General features: G+C 45.8%; 2 protein-coding genes across 4 annotated transcripts; one reads left to right on the forward strand and one right to left on the reverse strand.

Annotated features, from left to right (window-relative positions):
* Positions 1-822: 822 nt before the first annotated feature.
* On the forward strand, positions 823-17,050 carry LOC102237735 (potassium voltage-gated channel subfamily KQT member 2-like). Of its 3 annotated transcripts, XM_014474063.2 has the most exons (19): positions 826-1,636; positions 3,219-3,369; positions 3,577-3,667; positions 3,873-3,999; positions 4,721-4,896; positions 5,447-5,572; positions 5,861-5,971; positions 6,521-6,616; positions 6,765-6,859; positions 6,928-6,996; positions 7,719-7,748; positions 8,174-8,253; positions 8,873-9,079; positions 11,710-11,757; positions 11,902-12,010; positions 12,921-13,052; positions 13,129-13,249; positions 13,573-13,748; positions 15,802-17,050. In XM_014474063.2, the coding sequence occupies exons 1-19, from the start codon at positions 1,504-1,506 to the stop codon at positions 16,403-16,405; spliced, it is 2,682 nt and encodes an 893-aa protein (XP_014329549.2). In that variant the 5' UTR covers positions 826-1,503; the 3' UTR covers positions 16,406-17,050. The 3 variants fall into 3 exon arrangements, 2 of the variants coding, with proteins under 2 accessions (XP_014329549.2, XP_023181148.1); XR_002751880.1 differs by lacking the exons at positions 13,573-13,748; positions 15,802-17,050 and adding an exon at positions 12,152-12,177 and having other exon boundaries at positions 823-1,636; positions 13,129-13,221; XM_023325380.1 differs by lacking the exon at positions 11,710-11,757 and having other exon boundaries at positions 828-1,636.
* Positions 17,051-18,414: 1,364 nt separating this feature from the next.
* Positions 18,415-24,723, reverse strand: ddx27 (DEAD-box helicase 27). Its single transcript, XM_023325758.1, has 21 exons — positions 24,506-24,723; positions 23,869-24,018; positions 23,732-23,791; positions 23,504-23,645; positions 23,362-23,417; positions 23,206-23,292; positions 23,019-23,124; positions 22,613-22,786; positions 22,387-22,537; positions 22,208-22,307; positions 21,209-21,350; positions 20,973-21,126; positions 20,236-20,317; positions 19,971-20,148; positions 19,786-19,892; positions 19,378-19,468; positions 19,160-19,251; positions 18,965-19,085; positions 18,782-18,878; positions 18,579-18,638; positions 18,415-18,507 (listed from the first exon to the last, which is right to left on the reverse strand). Exons 1-21 carry the CDS (start codon positions 24,587-24,589, stop codon positions 18,489-18,491), a joined length of 2,253 nt encoding a protein of 750 aa, XP_023181526.1. The 5' UTR covers positions 24,590-24,723; the 3' UTR covers positions 18,415-18,488.
* Positions 24,724-26,356: the final 1,633 nt, after the last annotated feature.

Below are 26,356 nucleotides of genomic sequence, written 5' to 3' on the forward strand. Positions count from 1 at the left end.
CCGCACATTTTCACTGCATGTCCGATCAGAAAAACTAAATATGTCAGTAGCATTCATTACATATGTTAGACAGACTGGAACTCCAGTATATGTAGAACATGTGTATTAACAAGTACTGGCGATAAAAAAAGAGATAATGAATGAGCATGGGCCAATTGCCAATGACACAGCGCCCCCTGAGGAGAGGCGCAGCACTGCACTGTCATCTTACATGTATTTCAACAGCAAATTAGTAAATTTTGCGAATTTGATTATAACAATATTATTGCCAATATAAAAAACCCTAATTCATAGAAAACTTAAGCGTACAAATCTATTTTAGTTACTGTACCTGTTCTCCTGATTACAGGTGAGGCAGTGTCTTACCTGTAGTCCTGACCGCACACTGCTGCCTGATGAGGTGACCTTAATTTATTTTAAAAAGGATATTTTGTTTTTCATTCAGTGTGTAAATGATAAAATGACCAAAGTAGCTGCCAGACATCGGCTGTGCTTCCTTAATATTTTATTAAAATAAAATAAATCAGTCAATTCTCAACACTCCAGTTTTAGAGCATAAGAAATCAAATAATTTTCCTTATTCCCTGCTGACCGACGTTTTTTATGTTCTTGATTGAAGCGTGCTGAAAACCGTGATCTTTGTGCACATCGAAGATCGTCTCTATAGACTGGATCATACGAACTTGTAAAAAATGCAGTAAAGGTGTTGGAAATCATTCCATCCATCCATTTTCTGTTCACCCTTTGTCCCTACTGGGGTCGGGAGGGTTGCTGGTGCCCGTCACCAGCTCCAGGCGAGAGGCGGGGTCACCCTGGACAGGTCGCCAGTCTGTCGCAGGAAATAATTCCCTGATAATTATTTATTTTAGGATCAGTTCATCTTTTGGGTCAGGATGTTGAGTTGAGACTTGATCCGGTTGCAGGAATTAATCAAGTATTTTACTCTTAAAGCTTTCTTTCTTTTGTTATTCAGGTTTTTGCAAACAGCAGCGCTCACTTGTTATGTTCTGTTTGTTAATTTGTGATCATCCTCCTGATCAGTTCGCTTCTGCTTGAACCGAACCGGACCGAGCTGAGCCCGGTTCGGCTGGTCTGGATGATGACCGGATCCCACCTGGACCTGTTCGGTCTCTGGATTTGATTCAGCAGAATTATCCATAAATAAACAAACATAAAGCAGCCAATCAGAAAGCAGCCCATCCTCCTCCACTGCGGTTCCCATGGTAACCACCTTCAGATGGTTCAGTCCTGCTCAGACTGACGATCAAACATCTATAATCAATAACAGTCCCTCTGAATCGCTTTGGATCTGTGACGTCATCCCGTCGCTTCACGACGCAGAGGATGAAGATCTGCTGATCAGCCAGTCCGCTGCGCTTCTCTCCCGCTCTGCGGGTTTTTCTCCTCCATCTTCCAGCAGCGATGCTCCCGCAGCCCGCGCCCCGCCTCGCAGCTCCGCCCGCGGCCAAGCTGTAGCTCCGCAGCTCGGTGCGCGGCCCCGCCATGGTGCAGAAGTCCCGCAACGGCGGGGTGTTCCCCGGAGCGCAGGCCGAGCAGAAGAAGCTGAAGGTGGGCTTCGTGGGACTGGAGTCCGGAGGGACGGAGTCCAGCAGGGACGGAGCTCTGCTCATCGCAGGTAGCTGAGCTCATCCACGCGCACGCGCACACAGAATGACCGCGTGCGCGAGATCGGTGAGGTGTTTGGAAATTAGGCAGGACAGGTAAGGTGGTTCTGATCCAGATGTCACCGGACCGAAGGGTTCGGTTAGAGGTGTTTACTGTTTACTGGAGAGGCCGAAGAGATGCACCATGGGAAAAGATGAGGAACATCAGACTGAGGTTCTAGTGGGTCAGAACCGGATCAGATTCTTTATGGAACTACTCAAGCTTATTTACATAAAACATTTGAAAGTGCTTTGCATAAAAACAACAAAAATATTAATCAATTATTATTGTTAACCAACCAATTAACCAAACCCAAAACAATAAGTAAAATAAAACATCACATTAATGTGGCAAAATAAACAGGAGTAAAGAAGTTATGATCCAGCATGATAATCAATATGATCCAGCATGATAATCAATATGATCCAGCATGATAATCAATATGATCCAGCATGATAATCAACATGATCCAGCAGGATAATCAATATGATCCAGCAGGATAATCAATATTCCAGTTATTATTAATCAATTCTAACCAGCTGGTTTTTAGCCTAAAAGAATCTCAGGGTTTCAGCTGTTTGTCAGTTTTCTGGAAGTTTGTTCCAGATCTGTGATGCATAGAAGCTGAATGCTGCTTCTCCATGTTTGGTTCTGGTTCTGGATGCAGAGCAGAACCAGAACCAGCAGGTTGATCCAGCAGCAACAGATCTTTAATCCATTCAGTAATTTATAAACTACCAGCAGTTTAAAGTCTCAGTGAAGGAATGCAGAACTGGCTGGTGTAGAACCGGGTGGTGTCTCTATCCCCCTGGTTCTAGTCAGAACTCCAGCAGCAGCGTTCTGGACCGTTGGGTTGTCAATCAGACCTGTGAAGACGCTGCTGCAGGAATCAAAGCCACTAAAGAGAAACTAAAGCCTGGATGAGTTTCTCTGATCTGAGACTTTAGTCCTCTGGTCCTGGAAATGTTCTGCAGCTGCTAGAGACCCACTCTGGAACCGGCTTTATGTGGACCTCTGGAGGTCAGAGGTCAGCCTGATCTCTGGTTTTCAGATGGAATAACTGAAGCTGCGCTCTAGATCTATAACTCTAGATTGTGTAGAGATAACTTCAGTTTCTGTTCAGCTGGAAAAGGTTTTGCTCATCCACACAGCAGTCATGGTAACCAAATATTTTCCATCTTTTACTGTTTATAAATCTGAAGGCTGTGCTGCTGACTGTCCTGACCACTTGGTGCAGACATACTCAATATTACTCACAGTAAATCACAGAGTTATGGAGGCTTTGAAGTGAATCTGGTGCAGATGATAACTTGCAGGATTGAGAAACTCCCCGTTCAGAGTCTTGATGAGTTCTGATGGCTTCGATCAGAGAAATGTTCTCTGATTTCAGCCAAAGTCAGGAAATACCAAACCACCAGCATCAACCAGCCCCAGTGCTTGGTGTTAGTTCAGCTGAAAGCTTTAGCTTCTGGACATCTTGGTGGTCAGTCAGTTTCTGTTGGTTACCTTTTGAACGTAATGAGGGGAACATGGCCGCTGTTTGTGGCCTCCAGGTGGGGACGAAGGCCCTCGGCGTCAGCGCAGCAGCGTCTCTGGAGGAAAGAGACCGCCGAAAAGAAACGCCCTCTACAGGCGGCTGCAGAACTTCCTCTACAACGTTCTGGAGAGACCTCGCGGATGGGCCTTCATCTACCACGCCTATGTGTAACTACACACACACGCGCGCGCCCCTCCCCCCCACACAGAGCTGTCCGCTAATGCTGCTGCTTCATGAATTTATTATTTAGTTTTAATGCGTTTTGGTTATTGAAGGGTTTTTACGGCTGCTCAGCGATCCCAGCTGGAGTTAGATCTCAAAGTTCTGACCAGCTGATCTCAGCTGTGATGGGTTTGTTGGCGTTCTGTGTCCAGGTTCCTGCTGGTGTTCTCCTGCCTGGTTCTGTCCGTGTTCTCCACCATCAGAGAGTATGAGAAGAGCTCAGAGGACGCCCTCTACATCCTGGTAAACACCAGAACAGTTAGTTGTTTGCATCCCTATCCAGAACATTTCGAGGCGCAGTGCACATTAGAAGAATGTCCAGGCTTCTGCAGGATCTGCTGCTGCTGGATCAACCTGCTGGCTCTGGTTCTGCTGCAGTTATCTGCTGACAGCTGCTGGTGTTGCTCCGCCATGCTGCTCAGCTGAATGAGCGATATTAACCGTGCAGGAAGTGGTGACCATCGTGGTGTTTGGGGTGGAGTACATGGTCAGGATCTGGGCTGCAGGATGCTGCTGCCGTTACCGAGGATGGAGAGGACGGCTGAAGTTCGCCAGGAAACCGTTCTGCGTCATCGGTGAGTCTCCATCTGCTGCTTTCATCATCTTCATCACTCAACCAGAGGAAAGAGAAACCACAGAAAGAGATGAGATCAGGTTGTTCAGAACCGGTTAAAATATTATCAATGGAACCAGCATCACAGTGAGGTCTGACCTAGGTCTGTGTGATTAATTGAACTAATCAAAATAATCCCAATTAATCGATTATTGAATTATTTGTCAACTAATTTAGTCATTGTTTAATCGGTAAATGGAGTACAAAGACTCGAAAAAATGTTTGCTGAAAGAACTATTTATTCAGAGCAGTAATTAAACTGAAACTGAACAAAAATTATAAACATTTACAAATAACTTAAAAGAAAAACTCTTTGTAAATATTTTCAACCCAAAACTCATGTGGCAGATTCAGCTTCAAATTCTGTTCAAATCCCCCATTAAACATCTTCTGCTGACCAATTATTAATTGGTTAATTACAATTGATCAAGTAAACACTAAAGGAATGTTATGTTATTACATTTTAAGCAATAAAATGTTTACTTTCTTATTTTAAAATAAATTAAACTGTTTATTTGCATTCTATATTGTGGCTAAATTAATATGAATGTTTCTATGCAATTAATTGATTAATCATCTCAAATGAACCTGCTGCTTCGGGATAAGGTTTCTGTAAAAACCATCGGAGATGTTTGTCCTCAGTTCAGAGAATCTTCTGTGGTTGACCTTTGACCTTTCTGCAGACATCATGGTGCTCATCGCCTCCATCTCCGTCCTGGCTGCTGGGACTCAAGGAAACGTCTTCGCCACGTCTGCCATCAGGTCGCTGCGCTTCCTGCAAATTCTGCGGATGATCCGGATGGATCGACGTGGAGGAACCTGGAAGCTGCTGGGATCGGTGGTCTACGCGCACAGCAAGGTCAGGGGTCAGGGGTCACGGAGCTCTTGAGAACAGATAACGTCACTCTGAACCAAACCTAAAACAAGCCAGCAGTTCTGCTGAGACTTGATGGTTCTGGTGATGACAACTGATCCGATTGGTCAGAAACGTCCAACCACCTCCTTTCTGGTTGGAGGTGGGCGGGGCATCTAAAGGTCGCCTGACCCTTTGGAAACAGAGAAGAAGAAACAAATATAAGGAGGAAAGACTTTACTGTGTGTGGGGGGCAGGGGGGTGCGCAGGCGTGTGTGTGTGGGGGGACGTGGGTGTGTGTGTGTGTGTGGGTGTGGGTGTGGGTGTGCACTGCTGGTTTCGTCTTTCAAACATCTGATGTCACTGATCTTCCTCTTATTGATCAGAAGTATTGATCAGCTCTGCAGAAGTTTCTTCCAGTCTGTTTCAGAGACTCTTTGGTTTCTGATGACTGAAGCAAATATTTGAAACGTTACTCACCCAGTAGGATGGATGGATGAACGGTTGGATGAACGGTTGGATGAACGTCGGTGTGAACGGTTTGGTTTCTCCACAGGAACTCATCACTGCCTGGTACATCGGCTTCCTGTGTCTCATCCTGGCCAGCTTCCTGGTCTACCTGGCAGAGAAAGAAGACAACGACCAGTTTGAGACGTACGCTGATGCCCTCTGGTGGGGACTGGTGAGATTACACCACACACAGCCAGAGACTGGTTCTGCTTCTGGTTCTGGTTTTGGTCAGCTTCATGTTTGTAGAGAGCATCAGAGAACATCAGAACCAAGCGCTACTTTGATAGATCTGGGTTACCATGGCGACATCATAGTTATAACTACAGAACACCACAGGTGAGTCCAGGTGTAGTGCAGAGATCCCAGCAGGTGTCCTCTGATCTCCTCCTGATCTTCATCTGATGATGCTGTCGTCTACAGGCAACAGGACAGTCTGACACATTTCCTGATGTCTCCTCAGATCACGTTGACGACCATCGGATACGGAGACAAGTTCCCTGTCACCTGGAATGGACGCCTGCTGGCTGCAACCTTTACTCTGATAGGAGTTTCCTTCTTCGCTCTGCCAGCTGTGAGTCATTTTATGGTTTACCTGAGATCACCTGGACTCACCTGGACTCACCTGGACTCATTTGGACTCAGCTAGATTCACATGGACTCAGCTGGACTCAGCTGGACTCACATGGACTCAGCTGGACTCACCTGGACTCAGCTGGACTCTGCTGGACTCACCTGGACTCACCTGGACTCAGCTAGACTCTGCTGGACTCAGTTGGACTCACCTGGACTCAGCTGGACTCACCTGGACTCAGCTGGACTCAGCTGGATTCATATGGACTCACCTGGACTCAGCTAGACTCTGCTGGACTCAGTTGGACTCACCTGGACTCAGCTGGACTCTGCTGGACTCACCTGGACTCACCTGGATTCATATGGACTCAGCTGGACTCAGCTAGACTCTGCTGGACTCAGTTGGACTCACCTGGACTCAGCTGGACTCACCTGGACTCAGCTGGACTCAGCTGGATTCAGCTAGACTCTGCTGGACTCACCTGGACTCAGCTGGACTCACCTGGACTCAGCTGGACTCACCTGGACTCAGCTGTCTGTCTCTCTCCAGGGAATTCTTGGCTCTGGATTCGCTCTGAAGGTTCAGGAGCAGCACCGACAGAAACACTTTGAGAAAAGACGGAACCCTGCAGCTGGACTCATTCAGGTAAGCGCTGACATCACAGCTTCTCTGTGATTGGCTGAATGAGTGAAGGTGAGACTCACAAGCTTCGGCTGCTTTATCTAGACCTTTATAGATCTAGAGCTTCCAGAAGTTGTTTTAGTTTGAGGTTTCTCATTCAGAGTGTCTGCAGGCCGCCTGGCGGGTCTACGCCACCAACCTGAGCCGGACCGACCTGACCTCCACCTGGGACTACTACGAGAGGACGGTGTCTGTCCCCATGTACAGGTGAGGCTCCGCCCCCACGCCGCCAGCGCTCCGCCTGCAGCCGCCTCACCCGTCTGCTTTGTCTGCAGGCTGATTCCTCCTCTGAACCAGCTGGACCTGCTGAGGAACCTCAAGAACAAATCTGGACTTTCGTTCAGGTTGGTAGTTCATCCATCAGATCAGCTCCACCCACCGAGAAAAACGCTGGTCGGTTAAAAACTCCGTTCTGAAGTAAATATGGACATTTTGACTTAATAACATTTCAGTGGCTTTTACTTTGACGCATCCTTTTAGTAAACTAAACTAAATGACGAAAAGTTTATGAAGAGCGACCCAAAAAACCAAAGAACCCAAAGAACCCAAAGAACCCAAAAGACCCAAAGAACCCAAAGAACCCAAAAGACCCAAAGGACCCAAAGAACCCAAAGGACCCAAAGAACCCAAAGAACCCAAAAATCCACAAAACCCAAAGAACCCAAAAGACCCAAAGAACCCAAAGAACCCAAAAGACCCAAAGAACCCAAAGGACCCAAAGAACCCAAAGAATCCAAGAGACCCAAAGAACCCAAAGAACCCAAAGAACCCAAAGGACCCAAAGAACCCAAAAGACCCAAAGAACCCAAAAATCCACAAAACCCAAAAATCCACAAAACACAACATTGAACAACGTTTTTGTGTTTTTTAATTTTTGTATATTATTTAGTGAATTAAATGAAAAATGAAATATTTAAGGCCTAAAAATGGACTTTATGTGATAAATGCTCCTTAAAACAACCAGGAGTTCAGAACAGAACCAGAATTTTCCCGACCCAAACAGAAACAGAAAGTGGTCATAATGTTTTGCCTCATTTAATTGACTGATAACTCTGTCTGTCTGCAGGAAGGACGTCCAACCGGAGCCGTCACCGAGGTCAGTCCAAACTCTTCAGAACCAGATATCTGAAGCCGGTTCTGGTTCTGGTTCTGGTCATCCTGTCCAGACCGGGACAGTTCCACCAGAACTGCTCAGATACCTGCTGTCTCATCTGAACCGGGTCTTCAGGTTCTGGTTCCTTTGGTCTCAGGTCGATTTCATTCAAAAATACTTTATTGATCCCAAATGGAATCTGTGGATCTGTAGAGGTCAGTGCTGCAGCGGCGCCCCCTGCTGCTGAGAGCTGCAGCTTTACTGGGGTGGAGTCTGTCCCACCATGAGAGGTGCCATGACAACCGCATCATGGACATCATGTTTGTTGCATCGTGGTTGCCATGGCCAACAAACATGGCCGACAAACATGGTCGGCCATATTTGTCGGCCATGTTTGAGGTCTGACTGGATTCTTTCTGTCTCTGCAGCCAGAAGGTCAGTTTGAAAGAGAGAGTCTTCTCGTCTCCACGGAGCTCCGGAACCAAAGGGAAGAGTTCTCCTCAGCACGGTGGGTACCAGTACCAGAACCAGAACCAGAACTAGAACTAGAACTAAAAACAGAACCAGAACCAGAACTAGAACTAGAACCAGAACCAGAACTAGAACTAGAACTAGAAATAGAACTAGAACCAGAACTAGAACTAGAACTAGAAACAGAACCAGAACCAGAACCAGAACCAGGACCTGAGGGAGCTGTTCTGTAATCTTTAGAACCTGCGGCTCTGAGGAAGAGCTTCGCCTCGGAGGCGGGGCCCCACATGATGACAGTGATGTAGAATAATCTGATTAAACATTAGATTCTTGATTAATATGAGTTGTTGTTGTACAGTGTTTCAAGATCTTGTTCAATGTGTCGTTTTTTAAACTTTGAGGCCCCGCCCCCTAAAGGTCTTTGCACGGCCCTGATTATTAGTAAGAGAAAAACATTCAAACATGATGGAAAGATGAAAAAGTTGATTTTATGTAACACTGGTCCTCTGAGTACAGATACATAAAAACGGTACAGTAACAAAGCAGTTGCTAAGTCCCACCACTGACTTTATGTTTTGAATGATTAGAGTGACATGCCGCACTTTTCAGTGTGTTTTCTGTCAGAGCGTCATGCAGGTCTGCTCTGCTGTCTGCAGTGGTTCCTCCGGGCGGCGTGGCGCCCGGCGTGGCAGTGGGCCCCAGCACCCAGGGGGGCGTCCAGGCGCTGCGCCGGTCTCCCAGTATGGAGCCCAGTCTGGATGACAGTCCCAGTAAGGTTCCGAAGAGCTGGAGCTTTGGGGAACGCAGCCGGACCCGGCAGGCCTTCAAGATCCGAGGAGCGGCGTCCCGCCAGAACTCTGAAGGTGAGGCACGTCGACCTCAAACTGCTGCGCACCGTGTGGCCACCAGGGGGCGACAGCTGCGTCCCAGCACACCAGATTATCCCACAGTCACCGTCTGCAAAATTACACAGTGAAAAGTTTACAGAAATATTTTCCTTTATTGAGCCTGTCATGGAGAAATAATGTGTGTTCATTTTTCAAAGTCATATTTTCATCATATTTCATTAATTTATAAATGACAACGTTCCAAACTAAATATTTAAAACAGCTTTTACTTTGATATTCCACTTCCTTCTGTTAGCATGCCAATTTGCATATTAGTTAAATATTTAGCCTGGACCTAAACTTTTAGTTCCGAGTTAAATATTTAACTAGCAACCTAAAAATTTAGTCTTATAGCTAAATATTTAGTTAACAAGCTAAAAAAAAAAGTGTTTTAAAAATAAATATTTGAATCTGAAATTTAAATGTTTAATTTGAAAATTAATATTTTGTTTGTTACTAAATGTTCAGTTTGAATACTAAATATTTTGCTTCCTAACTACTTAATGTTTAATTTGCAAGTTAAATAGTTATTGGTCTAAAGATTTAAATGGTGATGTTTAGTTTTTAACTCTGATATTTAATATTATTTATTCATGAATAACATGGAGAAAATATGACCATGAAAAATGAACACATACATTTTTCTCTATGAGAAATCAAAATATTAATGTTAATTTTTTACAGTGTAACTGTAAAAGGACGCCTCATACCTGAAGTTCAGGCAGTTCTGTTCTGGTTCAGATTACGTAAATTTCCAGCACCGACTTAATAAAAAGCAGATAAAGTTGATTAATTTGGATGAAAGTGGGAGAAGGTTTGCAGAGGAAACAGATCAGCTGTCATCATCAGGGGTCAAAGGTCAGAACCAGTTTGAACTGGTCACACAGTCGGACGCGGCCTGTTGGGACCTCCTGGTCTCCATCCATGTTGGCTGCATTTAGCTTCAAAACATTAAACTCGGCTGACCTCAAGTCCTACAGCGGATCTGCTGCTCCAGGCCAGCAGGGGGCAGCAGCGGCTGCAGGAACATCTCCAGGTTCCTCTGGACACGGTCTGGTTTGGGCATCGGCTGGTTCGGGTTTCTGGTGGTTTTCTTCTGTCCTTGTGAATACCAGCTTAGTTTCCAGTTGATGGTGAGGTCCAAACAGCTGGTTCTGGTCGGAGACCTCCCCGTGTGTCAGTGGTTCCCAAAGATTTTCTGGGCCCCCCATGGATCACAATAAAATCCCCCCCAAAACAGAAAAAATAAATCAACTGGGCTCACACATGGCTCAACCAGACATGAACCTAAACACACATTTTGTTTCCAAACTCCACTGAAGTTTATTTCACACTTCAGGTTGAACAAAACAAACTACAAACCGTCGTTACAGTGAAACACTGAGATGTTTCCTCTGAGGACTTCAGGTGTTCAGCTTTTTTTCATAAAATGTTTCTGGTAGGTAAGATAGCGACAACTTACAAACACTGTTTGTTCCTTAAAATAGGAACAAATTGTTCGATCTTTGGTTGTGGCAGAAAAGGACAAACACTGTGCAGAATCCCGACCCGATCAGACACAATCAGTACCAATCTGACCCGATCCTGAACCTCTATGGTGCTGTTTCTGATTAGTTGGCAGAAACAAAGATCTGTTGCTGCTCTGGTGAAGCTGTTTCCTCTCCTCTTCCTCTGTTGAAGCTGTTTCCTCTCCTCTTCCTCTGGTGAAGCTGTTTCCTCTCCTCTTCCTGTGATGAAGCTGTTTCCTCTCCTCTTCCTCTGTTGAAGCTGTTTCCTCTCCTCTTCCTGTGATGAAGCTGTTTCCTCTCCTCTTCCTGTGATGAAGCTGTTTCCTCTCCTCTTCCTCTGTTGAAGCTGTTTCCTCTCCTCTTCTTGTGATGAAGCTGTTTCCTCTCCTCTTCCTGTGATGAAGCTGTTTCCTCTCCTCTTCTTGTGATGAAGCTGTTTCCTCTCCTCTTCTTGTGATGAAGCTGTTTCCTCTCCTCTTCTTGTGATGAAGCTGTTTCCTCTCCTCTTCCTGTGATGAAGCTGTTTCCTCTCCTCTTCCTCTGGTGAAGCTGTTTCCTCTCCTCTTCCTGTGATGAAGCTGTTTCCTCTCCTCTTCCTGTGATGAAGCTGTTTCCTCTCCTCTTCCTCTGGTGAAGCTGTTTCCTCTCCTCTTCCTCTGATGAAGCTGTTTCCTCTCCTCTTCCTGTGATGAAGCTGTTTCCTCTCCTCTTCCTCTGGTGAAGCTGTTTCCTCTCCTCTTCCTCTGTTGAAGCTGTTTCCTCTCCTCTTCCTGTGATGAAGCTGTTTCCTCTCCTCTTCCTGTGATGAAGCTGTTTCCTCTCCTCTTCCTCTGGTGAAGCTGTTTCCTCTCCTCTTCCTCTGGTGAAGCTGTTTCCTCTCCTCTTCCTCTGTTGAAGCTGTTTCCTCTCCTCTTCCTGTGATGAAGCTGTTTCCTCTCCTCTTCCTCTGATGAAGCTGTTTCCTCTCCTCTTCCTCTGATGAAGCTGTTTCCTCTCCTCTTCCTGTGATGAAGCTGTTTCCTCTTCTCTTCCTCTGGTGAAGCTGTTTCCTCTCCTCTTCCTCTGATGAAGCTGTTTCCTCTCCTCTTCCTTCTGTAGTGCTGATAGAGATGCAGGATGAAGAGTTCAGACACAAGAGTTCCCCAGGTCAGCGCTCACACTCACGCTCACAGGAAGGAAGCTGTTCCATTCCTCTGGACTTCCTGTCACATGATCAAGTCTCTCAGGAAGCTGCAGCAGCGTTCGCTGATGGGTGGGACTAAATGACCTCTGACCTCTGCTTTGTTTCAGACGCCAGCCTGCCAGGTGAAGACATGGTGGACGACAACAAGAGCTGCCACTGCGAGTTCGTCCCTCAGGACCTGACTCCGGGGTTAAAGGTCACCATAAGGGCCATCTGGTAGGAGTCCGTCCATCAGAGGCTGTCTGCTGCGCCGCCACCATCCATCGCTTCTCACTCCTCATTTGCTGTTTTATGCACTAAATCATGATTTTCTTCACATTATTTTATTTACTTATGTTTTATTTATGCTCACGCCAGGGTCAAAGGTCATCATCAGCTGTTGGGTAAGAACAGTCACGTCACTCAGCGTCATTATTTCACTGTTCTGTCCCGTTTACCTGCAGCCTGCTTTATTATTATTATTTTATTATTTTATTGCTGTTGCTCTTTACGGCCAGGCTTCAGTTTTACTCTCTGAGGATTCAGATCCCAGATCTGTTCTGACCAGCGTCGGTGTTTCAAGGTTCTGGTTCTGTCCGGGTTCTACTTCATGTTCAGTTCAATTTAAGGACGTTGTAGTTAGAGAAATGAAGAGGAGTTGTTTTTTGCAGAATTTTCTAGAAAACAACTTGGACATTTCTGAGTTTGGCAAGTTGAAAATAACTGTCTCGCCAAAAAAGATTATTCTCATAAATTTTCTGAAAAAATTTGACAATTTCTGAGTTTCAAAAGTTACAAAGTTCTGGACTTAAGATTGATCAAAATCCAAACGAGTGATTATTATCATTTATAAGTTTATCCGTTTGAATATGATCCAGCTTGTCTTTTTAGTGAATTCGATTGAACATATGAGCAAAAGGATTTACAAATCAACATGTTCTGTTTTTGTTGATGTTGTTGACCAGTGGAAATGTGGTTGTAGGTTCTGCTCTGAAAGAACAGAACCGCTGGACTGGACCAGATCCAGTTCAGTTCCTGGCTGTGACCGGTCCAGACAACACGCCCTGTTGTGGGCCTGTGCTCCAGACCAGAACCAGCAGAACCCGGTCCGAGTCCAGCTGTGGTGACGCTTGCTTGTCTCTGGCAGCATCATGCGCTTCATGGTGTCCAAGAGGAAGTTCAAGGAGAGCCTCCGACCCTACGACGTCATGGACGTGATCGAGCAGTACTCGGCTGGACATCTGGACATGCTGGCCCGCATCAAGAACCTCCAGGCCCGGTAAGGCTCCGGGCCTCGGCGCCTCTCCGCTCCGACTCTCAATCAGCTATGACCGGGTTCTGTCTGGTTCTGGCAGGGTGGATCAGATCGTGGGAAGAGGAACCCCCATTGCAGACAAGGACCGTCCCAAATCAGGTGGCGAGGAGACACCTGAAGACCCGAGCATGATGGGACGTCTGGGGAAGGTGGAGAAGCAGGTGAAGCGCTTGTGATGTTGCCCTCCACTCTGCTGCTACTTTAATTACACTCACTTTATTTATTAAGGACAATGTACATTAATTACATTTTTGTAAACGCACCAGAATTAGCTGAAAGCCTCTTTCTATCTGTTGCCCTTAGCGCTGGCAGCTTTCGCTGGTTTTCTGGATTTTAAACATGGTGGTTAAGCACCAGCCTTACTGGTTAAGGACCAGTAAGGCTGGTGCTTAACCACCAGTAAGACCTGCCTCTCTGTCCTGGTGCCGGTCTGGAACTGAACTAATGAAGGTCTAAATTTGGTCTAAACTCTGATGTCCTGCAGGTCCTGTCCATGGAGAGGAAGCTGGACTTTCTGGTGAACATCTACATTCAGCGAATGGGAATCCCTCAGGCAGAGACGGATGCCTACTTTGGGTCGAAGGAACCGGACCCGGCGCCGCCGTACCACAGTCCAGTGGACCTGCAGGAGAAGAACCAGTCCCTCTCCAAGATCCTGCAGTGAGTGTGTAATGAAGCAAGCTTTTCTAACGTCTGGGGACTGAAACTTTTAATGTCCTCTGATTAAATCACATCACCTCCTCCATTCTGTAAGATGCTGCGGTGGCAGCTTCATGCTGCGGGAAGATAAAGTTGATGGAAAGGTAAATTAAATCAAAAACAGGAAAATTCTGAATGAAAAGCAGCTACAGGCTAACGACTTCCAAAATAATGACCACTCCCAACAAGCCAGAGCTACAATTGATGGTTTAAAATAAATGATTTTCATGTTGGAATGGCCTAGCTAAAGCCCAGATGTAACATTCCCAGTTACTGTTCATTCAGTCTGACTACAGCTGTTTTACTAATGAAACAATTACATATTTCAGTCTGTAGCCATGCAAAGCTGGTAAAGATGCACAACTGGTAATAAATGGTTTGGACTTTGCATGCCACACTTTTCAGATCGATATTTGTAAATTATTTTAAATACTGCATCATTTCTTTTCACTGACCTACCAAGAATTCAATATACTGAAGTTTATGGTTGTAAAGTGAAAAGATTCAAGCGGTGAATGCTTATATGACGTACAGTTTTTTAAATGTTGGGTGATCATATCGAGTGAAAAAAGATAAAAAATAAATATTTTTTTTCTTGTAGGCAGCATTGTGCTGCGTTGGACGACTTAACCTGTTCAGTTTAACACCATTTCTGCATTGATTCTCCAGAGACGGGCTACTGTTAGTGGAAGTTTGGGTCAAAAGGTCATGTGTGTTCAATAACATGCTAAAATCACAGCGCCATTTGGTGGCCTGGCATGGGAACTACAACTGACTCAATGTGTCTTGGCGGTACCATCTACATGTGGAAATTAACATAAAAAACAACCACATTTTACATTCATACATGTGGTTTTAGAAAAGCTCTTCCTATTGAAAAAGCATTAAAAAATGAGTTTTTATTATTTTGTAAATCTTTGAAAAACATTGACACAGATTTAATCTGCTATAAACTCCACGTTTGATTTTTTTTCCTTTTAGTTTTTATTTTACGGTGGTTTTGTTTTTTTCCCTCTGACCTCAGTATATATGTGTTCTGTTGATAGTAGTTATACTAACTTGTTAGTGTATTATTATTTAGAGAGGAATAGTTAAGTTTTTGTATTTTTAGAAAGAATGTTTAAATCTGAAATGGTCGTTGCCATTTGGTTTTATATGCTGTGTTTTCAAGTATGAAGGCGTGTGTGTGTGTGTGTGTGTGTGTGTGTGTGTATGCACGCACGCATGGTTGTTTGTTTTGTCTGTCTCTGTGTTGCCCTGCGACAGACTGACCTGTCCAGGTGACCCCGTCTCTCACCTGGAACATTAGCTGGAGAGGCAGCAGCTCCTCCTGACCCCACAGGGACAGGATGTTAGAAAATGGATGGATGGATGGATGGATGGATGGATGGATGGATGGATGGATGGATGGATGGATGGATGGATGGATGGATGGATGGATGGATGGATGGATGGATGGATGGATGGATGGATGGATGGAGTTATGAGGCAACGGTCTCATGTAAACATAGTCTAAACGTTTTTTGTTTTTTTTCCAAGAAACTTACTCAAGCCAATGTAACTGGGTAAATGTAGCCAAACTGGTTGTGTGAATGGACTGTTCTCCCTGCTGCCCTCTGGAAAGAGGTTCTGCAGCATCCGGTGCAGGTCCACCTGGTTCCGAAACAGCTTTTTCCCACTTGCCATCAGACTGCTGAACTCTTAACTGGACTGCACTCAAAATCTGGTCTCCACTTTATACCTTGCACATGTACAGAGCTAAATAACTTATATTTTACTGTCATTCCTGCACTTTATATTTATATTCATATTTTATACTGTATTTTATTTTATTCTGGAGTAACCTCACAACATTGGAAGCTCAAAACATTGTCCTGAGCCGTATGCAACCAAATTTCGTTCTGTATTCACCGTGTGCATGCAAAACGACAATAAAGTCAGTCTAAGTCTAAGTGATGCTGGGAATCTGGGTACCGGATCACAGCTAAATTTCCTTTTGTTGTTTTGTCTGCAGGGTGTTGCCTGGCGACCACATGGAGAGGACCCGCTTTGTGACCAAGATGGTCCGCTCCAGCAGCTCCACGGGACACAGGAACTACACCGCCCCCACCTGCCCGCCCTCCACCTCCTGGCAGCCAATCAGCTCCCAGCTCCACCAGCAGGCCCCTCCCCCTCCACAGCGTAGCCATGGCAACACCCCGAGCCCGGTGGGCGACTCTTCGCTGGTCCGCCTGCCCCCCCCTCCAGCCGGGGAGAGACACGGCGGGAACCGACCCAGCCGGCACAGCGCCGGGGACCGGGCCGGACCGGAGCGGAATGGGGACGAGGCGAAGCCCGACAGCGACACCTCGGTGTCCATCCCGTCGGTGGACCATGAGGAGCTGGAGCGCTCCTTCAGCGGTTTCTCCATTTCCCAGTCCCGGGAGAACCTGGACTTTCTGAACAACGGGTTCTACCCGTCCGCCGGGCCGGGGGAGCAGCCTGCCGGCGGCAGCGGCGGAGGCTCCGCCCGCCGCCCCGCCGGCCGGCCCTACATCGCCCAGGGGGAGTCCGACTCTGACTCCGAGCTCTGCGCCCCCTCCCCCCACTCCGACCGGGCCTGGACCGGCACCAAGTAGGGCCGACCCGAAACCGAACCAGCAGAACCCCTTTTTTAAACTCAGACCCGTCACTTAAACACCAGCTGTGGGTTCGGAGTGAAGCTTTATGCGAACTGATGATGTCATCATTTATATAGCGAATGCTTGCCGCGCTCGCACGTGATTGGTTCCCACTGACCAATCAGACTCGCTGTTTCCACTAACATCTGCTTGACCGACTGACACGTGAGGATAGCGGTTACCATAGCAACCACCCTGTCCACCCACTGACCCGCCCAGAATCAGGATCGGTTCGGTTTTAAACACATAACTTTTTATTTCTAATTTTCTGCTTTTTTCTGCAACATTTTGTCTCCCGATTTGGATCTCCAGCACAAAACCTCCACCGGAACCAGAAGCGGACCTCTCCTGGTTCCCTCTGACGAGGCTGATCAGAACATATCCGTCTCTTTGGTTCTGGTTCAATTTGCAAATAAATTCCCATGAATGTTGACCCTCAGCCTTCTTCTCTTCTGTCTGGTCATATTCTTGTGCCGGATTTCTGGGACGAATCCAGTTTGGTTCTCAGCATTTCTGTATCTGACCTTTGACCTCATGAAAATTTCCAGCAGGTCTCAGGGTTCAAAGGGCCGGTTAATAAAATCCATAAACTGTTCAAATAAACATGTCTGCATTCCTTCAACCTGATCAGGATTTCATGATTGTTTTTGTGGAAATAATTTAGAAATTTTTGAAGAAATTTTGCAGTGACTTTGCTGCTCGTCATATCAACTCTAAATTCACCAATGTATAAGTGCAGTAGTAAAAAATACTGCCCCCTGCAGGTGGGAGTTGGCATCACTTTAACCCAAATTTTTAGACATCCACCACAATAAACTCAATAATGCATTACGTAGTGCCAAAAAATGAGGATGTGTTGGATTTTACAAATTTAGAATAATGAAAATCTAGAGGGACTGATTGATGTGATTTGGCACACCGATAAAAACTGCTTTGATTCATAGGATAAACTTATCTTGAAGGTCCTGTTTTTGCGGCCCTCTGGCCGGATTTGGCCCCCAGACCAAAATTATTTAAAACGTTAAAATGTGTTCAAATCTATTCCACAAAGAATGAAACCAATGACAGAAATATTCTTTTATAAAGAACCTGTTTGTTTCAACAGGTTGAAAAATATTTGGTTTCTCTCAGAAAACAATAAAAGTATATTATACACACACAACAAATATGGCGTCAAAGTATTCAAACTTGGAAAGAGCCAGCTCAGGCACATGGAAGTGAAAAACAAAAAATAATCAACAAACGAGATTGTTCCTTAGTAACAGATAAGAGAAAAAAATAAGACAAACACTGAAATGCAATTAATAACTAAAAAAGGCAAATACATGAAAAAGAAATAACTAGGGATTTTCTAAGTTTGTTTATAAAATTTATGTCAAAACGTATCATGATGAGTGGCAAGAGACTTTTCTAAAAATTACGCAGTTATTCAAACTGTTAAATTAAAATGTCTAATGTTTTTTCATCAGATTTTTATATTTGATTGCTGAATTGGGAATTCATAATGTATGTGCAAAATATTAGACATTTTGGTGGTAAATATTTTTCCCAGAATAAATAAATCCCACTCACTGAAATGAGTTTTACATTTTCTTTGTAGTTTCCCCAAATGTACGTTTTCTAATTCTGACGTTTTAGTTATATACACACCCAAATATTTATTTTTTATGAAACTAAACCTGAAACAAAACTAAAATAGAAGCATCTACATTTCATACATTTGTATTAAAAACAGGTAGTATTGTAAATGTGGTTCTGAAGGTCCAAACTCGTCTGAAGCTACACATCTCGTCCACCAGATGGCAGCAGTAACTTTTCAGGAACCAGTCAGAACTCGGTTCTACCTCCAAACCAGAGATCCAACCTCAGCGGTCCAACAGAACCAGTGATGGTATCCAGGTGTTTTAATGTTCGATGGGTCAAATCGGACCATCACAGCCAGGTCACATGACCAACCAGGGCCACCACCACTTTCAGACAAACTTTATTTATAATCTGGTGCAGAACAACATAAAGACATGGAGATCTGGTTTCTCTGTCCTCACTTCTTCTTCCTGAACCTGTGGAATAAAACAGAACCTTTCTACCAGGTCGAACAGAACTATCACCAAAGCCCAGACATGAGGCTTACCTGGAGCCGCCTGACCGCTTCCTGTCCAAGCCGAGGCGCTTCCTGTCTGCGAAGGATGGCCTGAAGGAGACAGACAGCAGGTCAGAAAAAACAGACAGCCAACTGGTAACCAACAACCAGCAGACATCCAATAGATGACCAATAGATAACCAGTAGATAACCAATAGATAACCAGTAGATAACCAATAGATAACCAGTCTCACCCGGCTCTGTAGTTTTTCAGGGACTTCCTGCTGGTGTTGGTCAGTTCCTCATCAAACACTGACTTCCTGCCTCTGCTTGCTGCTTTCTGATTGGTTGCTGCAGACAGAAGCAGGTCAGTCTGCATCAGTTGGGTTCATGGTTCTGGAGGTTCTGGTCGGGTCTCAGTGTGTCGTGTTTCTGACCTTTCAGTGGCGGCTCGTCTTCAGGCATGGCTCTGGCTTTCTTCGCCCGTCTCTCCCGCTTGGCGGCTCGCTCAGCGAACATCTGAGCCTTCAGGATCTCGAACTGAGCGCGCTCCTCAGACTGGGACAGAGAGGACACACTGAGCACGCTCAGAGGCTCAGGTTGGTCTCCGATCGATCAGTGATTGATTTTACCGTCAGCTGTTTCTTCTTCCCGTCCTTCAGGAACTTCTCTCTCTTCTTCTTTCCTCTCAGAGCCAAATCGAACTCCTGCAGAGCCTTCGACACTGAAGGGACAGAAAACGATCTGAGACATGGTACTCTGCATCATGCAGAGTACTACACAGTACTACAGATAACAGTACTTTTGATACTACACTTAATACTACAGAGTACTACAGTCCTCCACTCACTGCGGCTCTGCTTGCGTTCCTGCTGCGTCTGAAACCAAACCCTCTGAGAGTCGCTGGAAGAGCCTTCTAGACGCTTCTGAGCCACACTCAGCTACACACACACACACACACACACACACACACACACACACACACACACACACACACACACACACACACACGTCATCAGCTATCATCAGCAGGTCATTGAGAAGCCCTGCTGGATGATAAATTGTCCCAGAAGTTATTGCGATAAAATTGCTGTTTTTACACCATTTTGCAGTAATAGAAAATATAACAGAATGACAGTAATCATTAGTAGAAAGAGAAAAATGATTAATCACGCAAATGGAAACTATTCAGATTATCTTAATTTCAGGTTCTGATCCATTTCTGATTCGGGTTCTGATCCGGTCCGTCCAGCCCTACCTTGGCCTCAGACGCAGCCATCTCTCTCTCCTCTCTCTCCAGCTTCATCACCGCTTCAACGTCTTTCTCCAGTTTGCTGATCAGATCTCTGAACTTCAGGATGACCTCTGGAGGGGAAACAAACCTGGTTTCAGTCTGGCTCTGACCCGGCTCGGCTGTGCAAACGGACCGCCCCTGGTGCTCACCCATGGGCAGGACGCGGGCCTTCACGCTGTTCTTGGCCGACTTCACCACCTCCTTCAGCGTCTTCCTCTCCGACTCTCCGACCAGAGACACGGAGCGGCCGGAGCGGCCGGCGCGTGCCGTGCGGCCGACCCGGTGGACGTAGTGCTTGGTGGTGGACGGCATGGTGAAGTTGATCACCTGGGCAGCAGGTGGGAGCAGGTTCAGGATGCCGACCCGGTTCTGTTCCGGGTCCGATCACATAACGACCTGAAGCAGAACTCTCACCGTTTTCACGCCATCGATGTCCAAACCTCGGGCCGCGACGTCGGTCGCCACCAAGATGTCGATTTGCTCGTCTTTGAACCTCCTGCAGAACCGAGACGGACCAGAACATCTGAACATTGGACAAATGGATCCATTTGTCCAATGATCCATTTTATAGTTTCTGAAGATTTAATTATTTTTAAAATCTGGATAGTTTTGGTTGACAAGCGTTTTACAGCTTCTACTTATTTGGACTTTGAATTCAGGTCAAAGACAGAGAGTTGGGGCTGAGACACGATTTTAAAATTTCCTCAGAATAAAGTTGAAACAATACGAGAATAAAGCATTAATATTAGGAGAATGAAGTAATTAGTTTATAAGAACTCATGAAAAACAAAAAGCGGAAAGTCGAGCATCTGGTGAAGTTATGCTTTGGTTAATCCATCAAATTATTTTCAGCAGGTTTTTCTAGAGTTTTGTCTAAAAGGAACAGATCTCAGATCTCAACGACTCAAATCTTTTCTTATTAAAGCAGCTTTTTGTATTTTAAAATGTTCTCCTGGTAAAATTGTGTTTTTATTCTCCTAATAACTATATTCTCGTAATTAAATTAAACTACTAAAGTTCTCATTTCTCGATACTCTGTCGTACAAAAACGTTGATTAAAATCAGAAATCGTATCTGAAACCTGAAGATGTTGTTTTTAAGACGGATAGTGCAGCTGTAATCTGAACCCGTTAGAACCCATTAGAACCTACCTGAGGTTCTCCAGTCTCTGGTTCTGGCTCAGTTCTCCATGCAGCTCCCCGACCTTCAGGCCCAGCAGGCCCAGCAGGATGTGCAGCCGGTGGGCCTGTTTCCGGGTCTGGGTGAACACCATCACGTGGTCCTGGAAGGTCCGGGTCAACAGCGCTGGGCACAGAACATCCGGAGAGTCAGGGTCCGGCCCGGAGGACAACAGAACCTCAGCAGAACCTGGCCCGCCCGGTCCTACCTGCCACCACAGCCTCCCGGTCTCCTTCCCGGTGCGGTCGGATTCGAACGAACTCCTGCCGGAGGAACGGCGCCACGTCCGTGTTGCTGTTCACAAAGATCCTGATTGGCTGCTTCAGCGACACCGCCGCCAGGTCCTTTACCTGCAGGCAGAGAACCGGGTCACATGACCCACAGTACCGGGTCATGTGACTGCAGGATGGGGGGAACCCATTGACATACATTGCATCTTATTGTTTAAATCCCTCTTTTAGCTGCAGGGCTAAAAGCTGATTGTTCTCCTTCCCATCCGTAGCGGCTAACAAAAGCGCTAACTAAATGGAACCTGAATGTTGGGATTGTTATCTGAGTCAAAACAAACAAAGGGAAAATAACGCAGAAAAGCCATTAACACTTGAGTTGTTCTTTTTTCTCACTCTTTGTGTCGGCTATGTTACACGCAGACTTTGTTGCCATAGCAACTGACAATAACATCACTACTGTATCAGGATTCAACACCAAAAAACACGGAGACATTTTCCACACAAAGAAAAGAAGATTCAGTCTGTTATAGTTTTATGCTTTCAGGCTTGAGGTTTACTTTATGATTATTAATAATTGATCGCTGTGTTAGATTAGCTACTCCTGCTATTAGCTAATCTACCACAGCGATAGATTAACAATTATTAGCGAATCTATTATCTTTTTAGGTTAGCTACTAATCCAGCTAATGATCTACCAGCTAGCTAATGTACATTAGCTTGGTAGCCAATTTGAAAGGTTTCTTTAAACTGAACTGAAACACCAAATTCCACAGCACAGCTACATGTTATGATTGTCAAAGTCAAGCTAGCACTTCCTTCTCCCTCACCATTTTCTTTCATTAAAACTTTTTCCTGACTTTGTCATTTAATGGTCGTAGCGTTGTCAAATAGCAGCAAAGCGCCTGACGGACTGGACGTCATGTGACTATCATGTGTCACATGTTGCTATGGTAACAGCTGCTGTCCTGTGGCCGTACCTCCTCGCTCATGGTGGCTGAGAACAGCATGGTCTGCCGGTTGTAGGAGCACAGCCTGATGATCTCCTTCATCTGCTCCTCAAAGTACTCGTCCAGCATCCTGTCAGAATCACACAGAACCGGGCCATTAGCGGCTACGCCAGCGGTCCGGTTCCGTCGGCCGGTGTCGGCGCCCCCACCTGTCGGCCTCGTCCAGGATCAGGATCTCGATGTGGCTCAGCTCGAAGCTCGGCGTGTTGTGAAGGTGGTCGATCAGTCGGCCCGGTGTGGCGATCAGAACATCTGGACCCGCCCTCAGAGCCGCCTCCTGTGACTTCAGGTCCAAACCGCCTGCAGACGGCAACAGCAGCGGTCAGCCGGGACCAGAACTGGGCCGGAACAACCTGAACAGGGTCGTTTCCATACCAACAGCCAGGCAGGTGGTGATGGAGGTGAACTGGGCCAACTGGCGGGCCACCGAGTGGACCTGGATCCCCAGCTCTCTGGTCGGAACCAGAACCAGGACCCGGGTCACTTGGGACGTCCTGGGTTTGTAAACCAAGCGCTCCAACACCGGCAGCATGAAGGCGGCCGTCTTCCCTGAGGACGGAACCGAAAGAGAGGTTCTGGTTAAGGTTCTGGTTCGGTTCCAGAGACCAGAACCAGAGGCTCAGGTTCTGTCAGAAATCAATCAATCAATCAATCAATCAATCAATCAATCAGTCCGTCCGTCCGTCCGTCCGTCCGTCCGTCCATCCATTCATCCATCCATCAGTGTTTAATGTGTCCTGTCGGGGTGAACAGAACCAGAGAACAGAACCGGTCCCAGTACCGGTTCCGGTGGCAGCGCAGGCACACAGGTCTCTGCCCAGCAGCCCCACGGGAACGCAGGCCTTCTGGATCGGTGTCGGCTCTCTGAAGCCCAGAGCCGTGACGGCCTGCAGGAACAGAACCACAGAGCAGATGAGACCAGAACCAGAACCGGATCCAGAACCAGATCCGGGTCCGCCGGGTCTCACCTTGAGAATGGGTCGGGACAGGTTCATCTCTTCGAACGTCAGCTGCTCGTTGTACTGAGACGCGTCTTCGGAAAACGTCTCTGGAGCCTGAGCACAGAGACCGACGTTACCGTGGTAACGCCTTCATCAGGACCCACCTGTGATCCTCTTCCTCACCTCCTCCTCTGCATTCCTCTTCTTCCTCCCTCGCCGCTCTTTCTCCCTCAGAGTGTCTGACAGGAAACAGGAAGCAGATTAGAAAATCTGATGAGTTCAGACCCAGTCAGAACCAGAACCGTCAGGAGGACAGCGCACATACCTGATTTGGTCAGAACCTCTTCATCACTTGAGCCAAACTCCTCCTCTTCATCACCATCCTCCTCCTCCTCTTCGTCTCCCTCAGCTGGCTCCTCCTCCTCCTTCATCTCTGAGGAACCTTCAGAACTCTGAGACGGTTTCTCCTAAAGACAAAAGACTACGACTCATACAGGAAGTAGATCAAACAGGAAGTAAATGAAAACAGGAAGTGGATTCAGGACAGACTCACCTCAGCTTTCCTCTTCTTCCTGACCTTCTCTATTTTCTGGTCCAAGGTCGTCGCAGTTCTCTGTGAACACAGAACCTGGTCAGAACATTTTGTAAAGCAGCAGGCTGCAGGTTCTGTTTGGTTCTGCTGGGTTCTACCTTCTTCTTGAGCTGCTTCAGGACGTCGCTCATGATCCAGTCGTCGTCCAGGCTCAGACTGTCTTTCTCTCCAAACTCAAAGCCACAGTTGAAGTCTGTCGACCTTTGACCTCCAAACTTCTTCTTACGGTTCAGGATGATGGGCTCCTCCTGCAGAACATCATCATCATCATAAGCTCCTGAAACAGATCTGGACCGGTCGGTTCTGATCCAGTGTGGCGGCTTCTGTTCATCATAATTTTAAACGGATCAGAATTTTTCACCGGACCAATCAGAACCTTTTAATCCAGACTCTGGGATTAAATGTGTTTTTAGTCCAACAGGCCTCATCAGAACCCGGATTATGGTTTATTACGGAGCGTTTCCATAGCAACTGCTGCTCCTCCTGAACACATCGGAACCTCGAGGTCCAGTTTTTGGTTTTAACTGGAACAGAACCGAACCCTTCACATGCTTGGATCAGGGTCGCGGTTCTGTTGGACTTTGTTCCAGAACATTCAGCTGGTCTTAGATCTGATAGTCGGATCCATTTCATCAGAACCAGACAGATCCGAACCTCAGAGAGTCCAGTTGACCCAGCAGCAGCTGCGGTACAACAATCAGTTTCATGTTTGGTTCTGGTCCTGGACTGGCTTACCTCCTGTTCCGATTCTGTTTCCGGTTCCTCTGGACTCAGATCCTCGTCCCGGATGGTTCCGATCAGACCCAGCTGCTCCAACATGGTCCCGCAATTCCGGTCCACTCAGACGTGAGCGGTTCTACCTGGTTCCGAGAGGTTCTGAAAGGTTCTGCCTCTCTCGCTCCTCTCAACACACTTACACGTGTTTACGGAAGCCGGAAGCTGAAGCGCGTATTTCCGGTTGGTGTCTCCATGTCTTTGCTTTCGCGCCCCCTGCTGCTGCGGAGCGGAGATGGCAGAACCAGGGCCGGTTCGAGCCGCATGGGGCCCCGACCGAGACGCCGTTTGGGGCCCAGTGAAGCGGTTCCCAACCCTTTAGATCAGGGGTGTCAACAAACTCATTTTCGTTTTGGGCCAAATCAAGATCATGAACGCACTTAAAGGGCCGGTTCTGCCAAATGTATTAGAAAACTCTTAAAATATCAGTTAATTCTTAAAATTAAATCATGTTATTGAACATCTTTTCAGTCCGTCCAGGATTTTGATTCTTTTTGTGTGTGGGGTTTTTTATTTGCAATAAAGTCAGAGTTGGAATTATTTACAATATTTGCACTTATTTTTGACAGTAAATGCGACTTTTTATTACTCGCTGTATAGATCAGGGACTATAATCTGACATCCATTAAGGCTGAGGCAGCCGTTTAGGACAAGTAAGAAAGTTTTTGACACATTTTGAGAAAAATCTGCAATAAACTACAAATTGTTAGCACAAAAAAGTGCAGGGATTTGTTGATTTTGTGTGAATTTCTACAGTAATTCTCAAGAAACTGGAGGGACTGATTGATATAATTTGGCAATAAACAGATAAAAACTGCATTGATTTGAGTGAAAACATAATATTTAAGCACACTTAGTTTTTAGTCTACAATCTAGAGGGCCACATAAAAAGCTATTGCGTGCCGGATTTGGCCCACAGGCCTTGAGTTTGACACATGTACTTTAGATGGTCCACAAAAATTACATAATAAATTACATTTTACAAGCCAACAGGCTACAGTTAAAATTACACATGAATTAAACTGACTAAAATGTTTTAACAATTCTTCATTTGTCAATAAAACAGATTCCTGTATGTAAACTGTAAAATAATATTATATTTTATCCTTTCTAACTACTGATCTACCCATTTTCCCCCTAAAAGAAATCTGACTGTAAAAAGTTAAAGACAACAGATGTACTTACAGCTGCAGTTTGCAACTTTTATAAAACCCTTTTTTTTTTTTTTTTTACAATTGTTAAAATTGTCTCCATGTTGTGATAGTATAATATGAAACAAATATCTGTGAAAAGATCAATCTCCTTCCTGAGTTACTGTTGCCATCTGAAGAAATATCAAGAACAACCAATCAGCGTCAGGAGGCGGGACCTAGTGCTGTCAATCATCCTCAAATATGCGCCGATTTTATGCTGATGGGCAGAAACGACTTACCGACACATGAAAACTGTTTATCCACCTTCATCTTGTCATAATCGGTTACATTGCAACAGAAAAACAAATGAACTCGTTTGTGGTTATTTTGTTGTCCAGACAGAAATCATTTAACCAGAATCATAAAGCATAAATTACAGAATTTCACAGTTGAAATGTGATGCAGCGTCCAGTCAGTAACAATAATCGCATTTCAATTTCATATTTTTATATGACAAGAAGAGAATCAGGACAGGAAGCAACATGTTGCTGATATTAGTTTAAAGTTGAGAAAATCCTAAGTGATAAAACATATTTATTTTTAGGGTGAATCAGCAGAATCTGTAGTTTGCTTGAAGCTGTTTGACCGAGTGGAGAGCAGAGGCCTGAGCCAGTCATCT

The sequence above is a fragment of the Xiphophorus maculatus genome, chromosome 20, assembly GCF_002775205.1.
Source record: "Xiphophorus maculatus strain JP 163 A chromosome 20, X_maculatus-5.0-male, whole genome shotgun sequence".
Taxonomy (NCBI): domain Eukaryota; kingdom Metazoa; phylum Chordata; class Actinopteri; order Cyprinodontiformes; family Poeciliidae; genus Xiphophorus; species Xiphophorus maculatus.

What these genes read in the sequence shown, in the direction of transcription:
- LOC102237735 (XM_014474063.2), top strand. Translation starts at nt 1,504, where the DNA reads ATGGTGCAGAAGTCCCGCAACGGCGGGGTGTTCCCCGGAGCGCAGGCC. An exon ending in CGGAGCTCTGCTCATCGCAG is followed by an intron (nt 1,637 to 3,218) that starts GTAGCTGAGCTC and finishes TGTGGCCTCCAG; the next exon opens with GTGGGGACGAAGGCCCTCGG. An exon ending in ATGCCCTCTGGTGGGGACTG is followed by an intron (nt 5,573 to 5,860) that starts GTGAGATTACAC and finishes ATGTCTCCTCAG; the next exon opens with ATCACGTTGACGACCATCGG.
- ddx27 (XM_023325758.1), bottom strand. Translation starts at nt 24,589, where the DNA reads ATGTTGGAGCAGCTGGGTCTGATCGGAACCATCCGGGACGAGGATCTG. An exon ending in CCGGGAGGCTGTGGTGGCAG is followed by an intron (nt 21,127 to 21,208) that starts GTAGGACCGGGC and finishes TTCTGTGCCCAG; the next exon opens with CGCTGTTGACCCGGACCTTC. An exon ending in GGAAGAAGAAACAGCTGACG is followed by an intron (nt 19,086 to 19,159) that starts GTAAAATCAATC and finishes TCTCTGTCCCAG; the next exon opens with TCTGAGGAGCGCGCTCAGTT.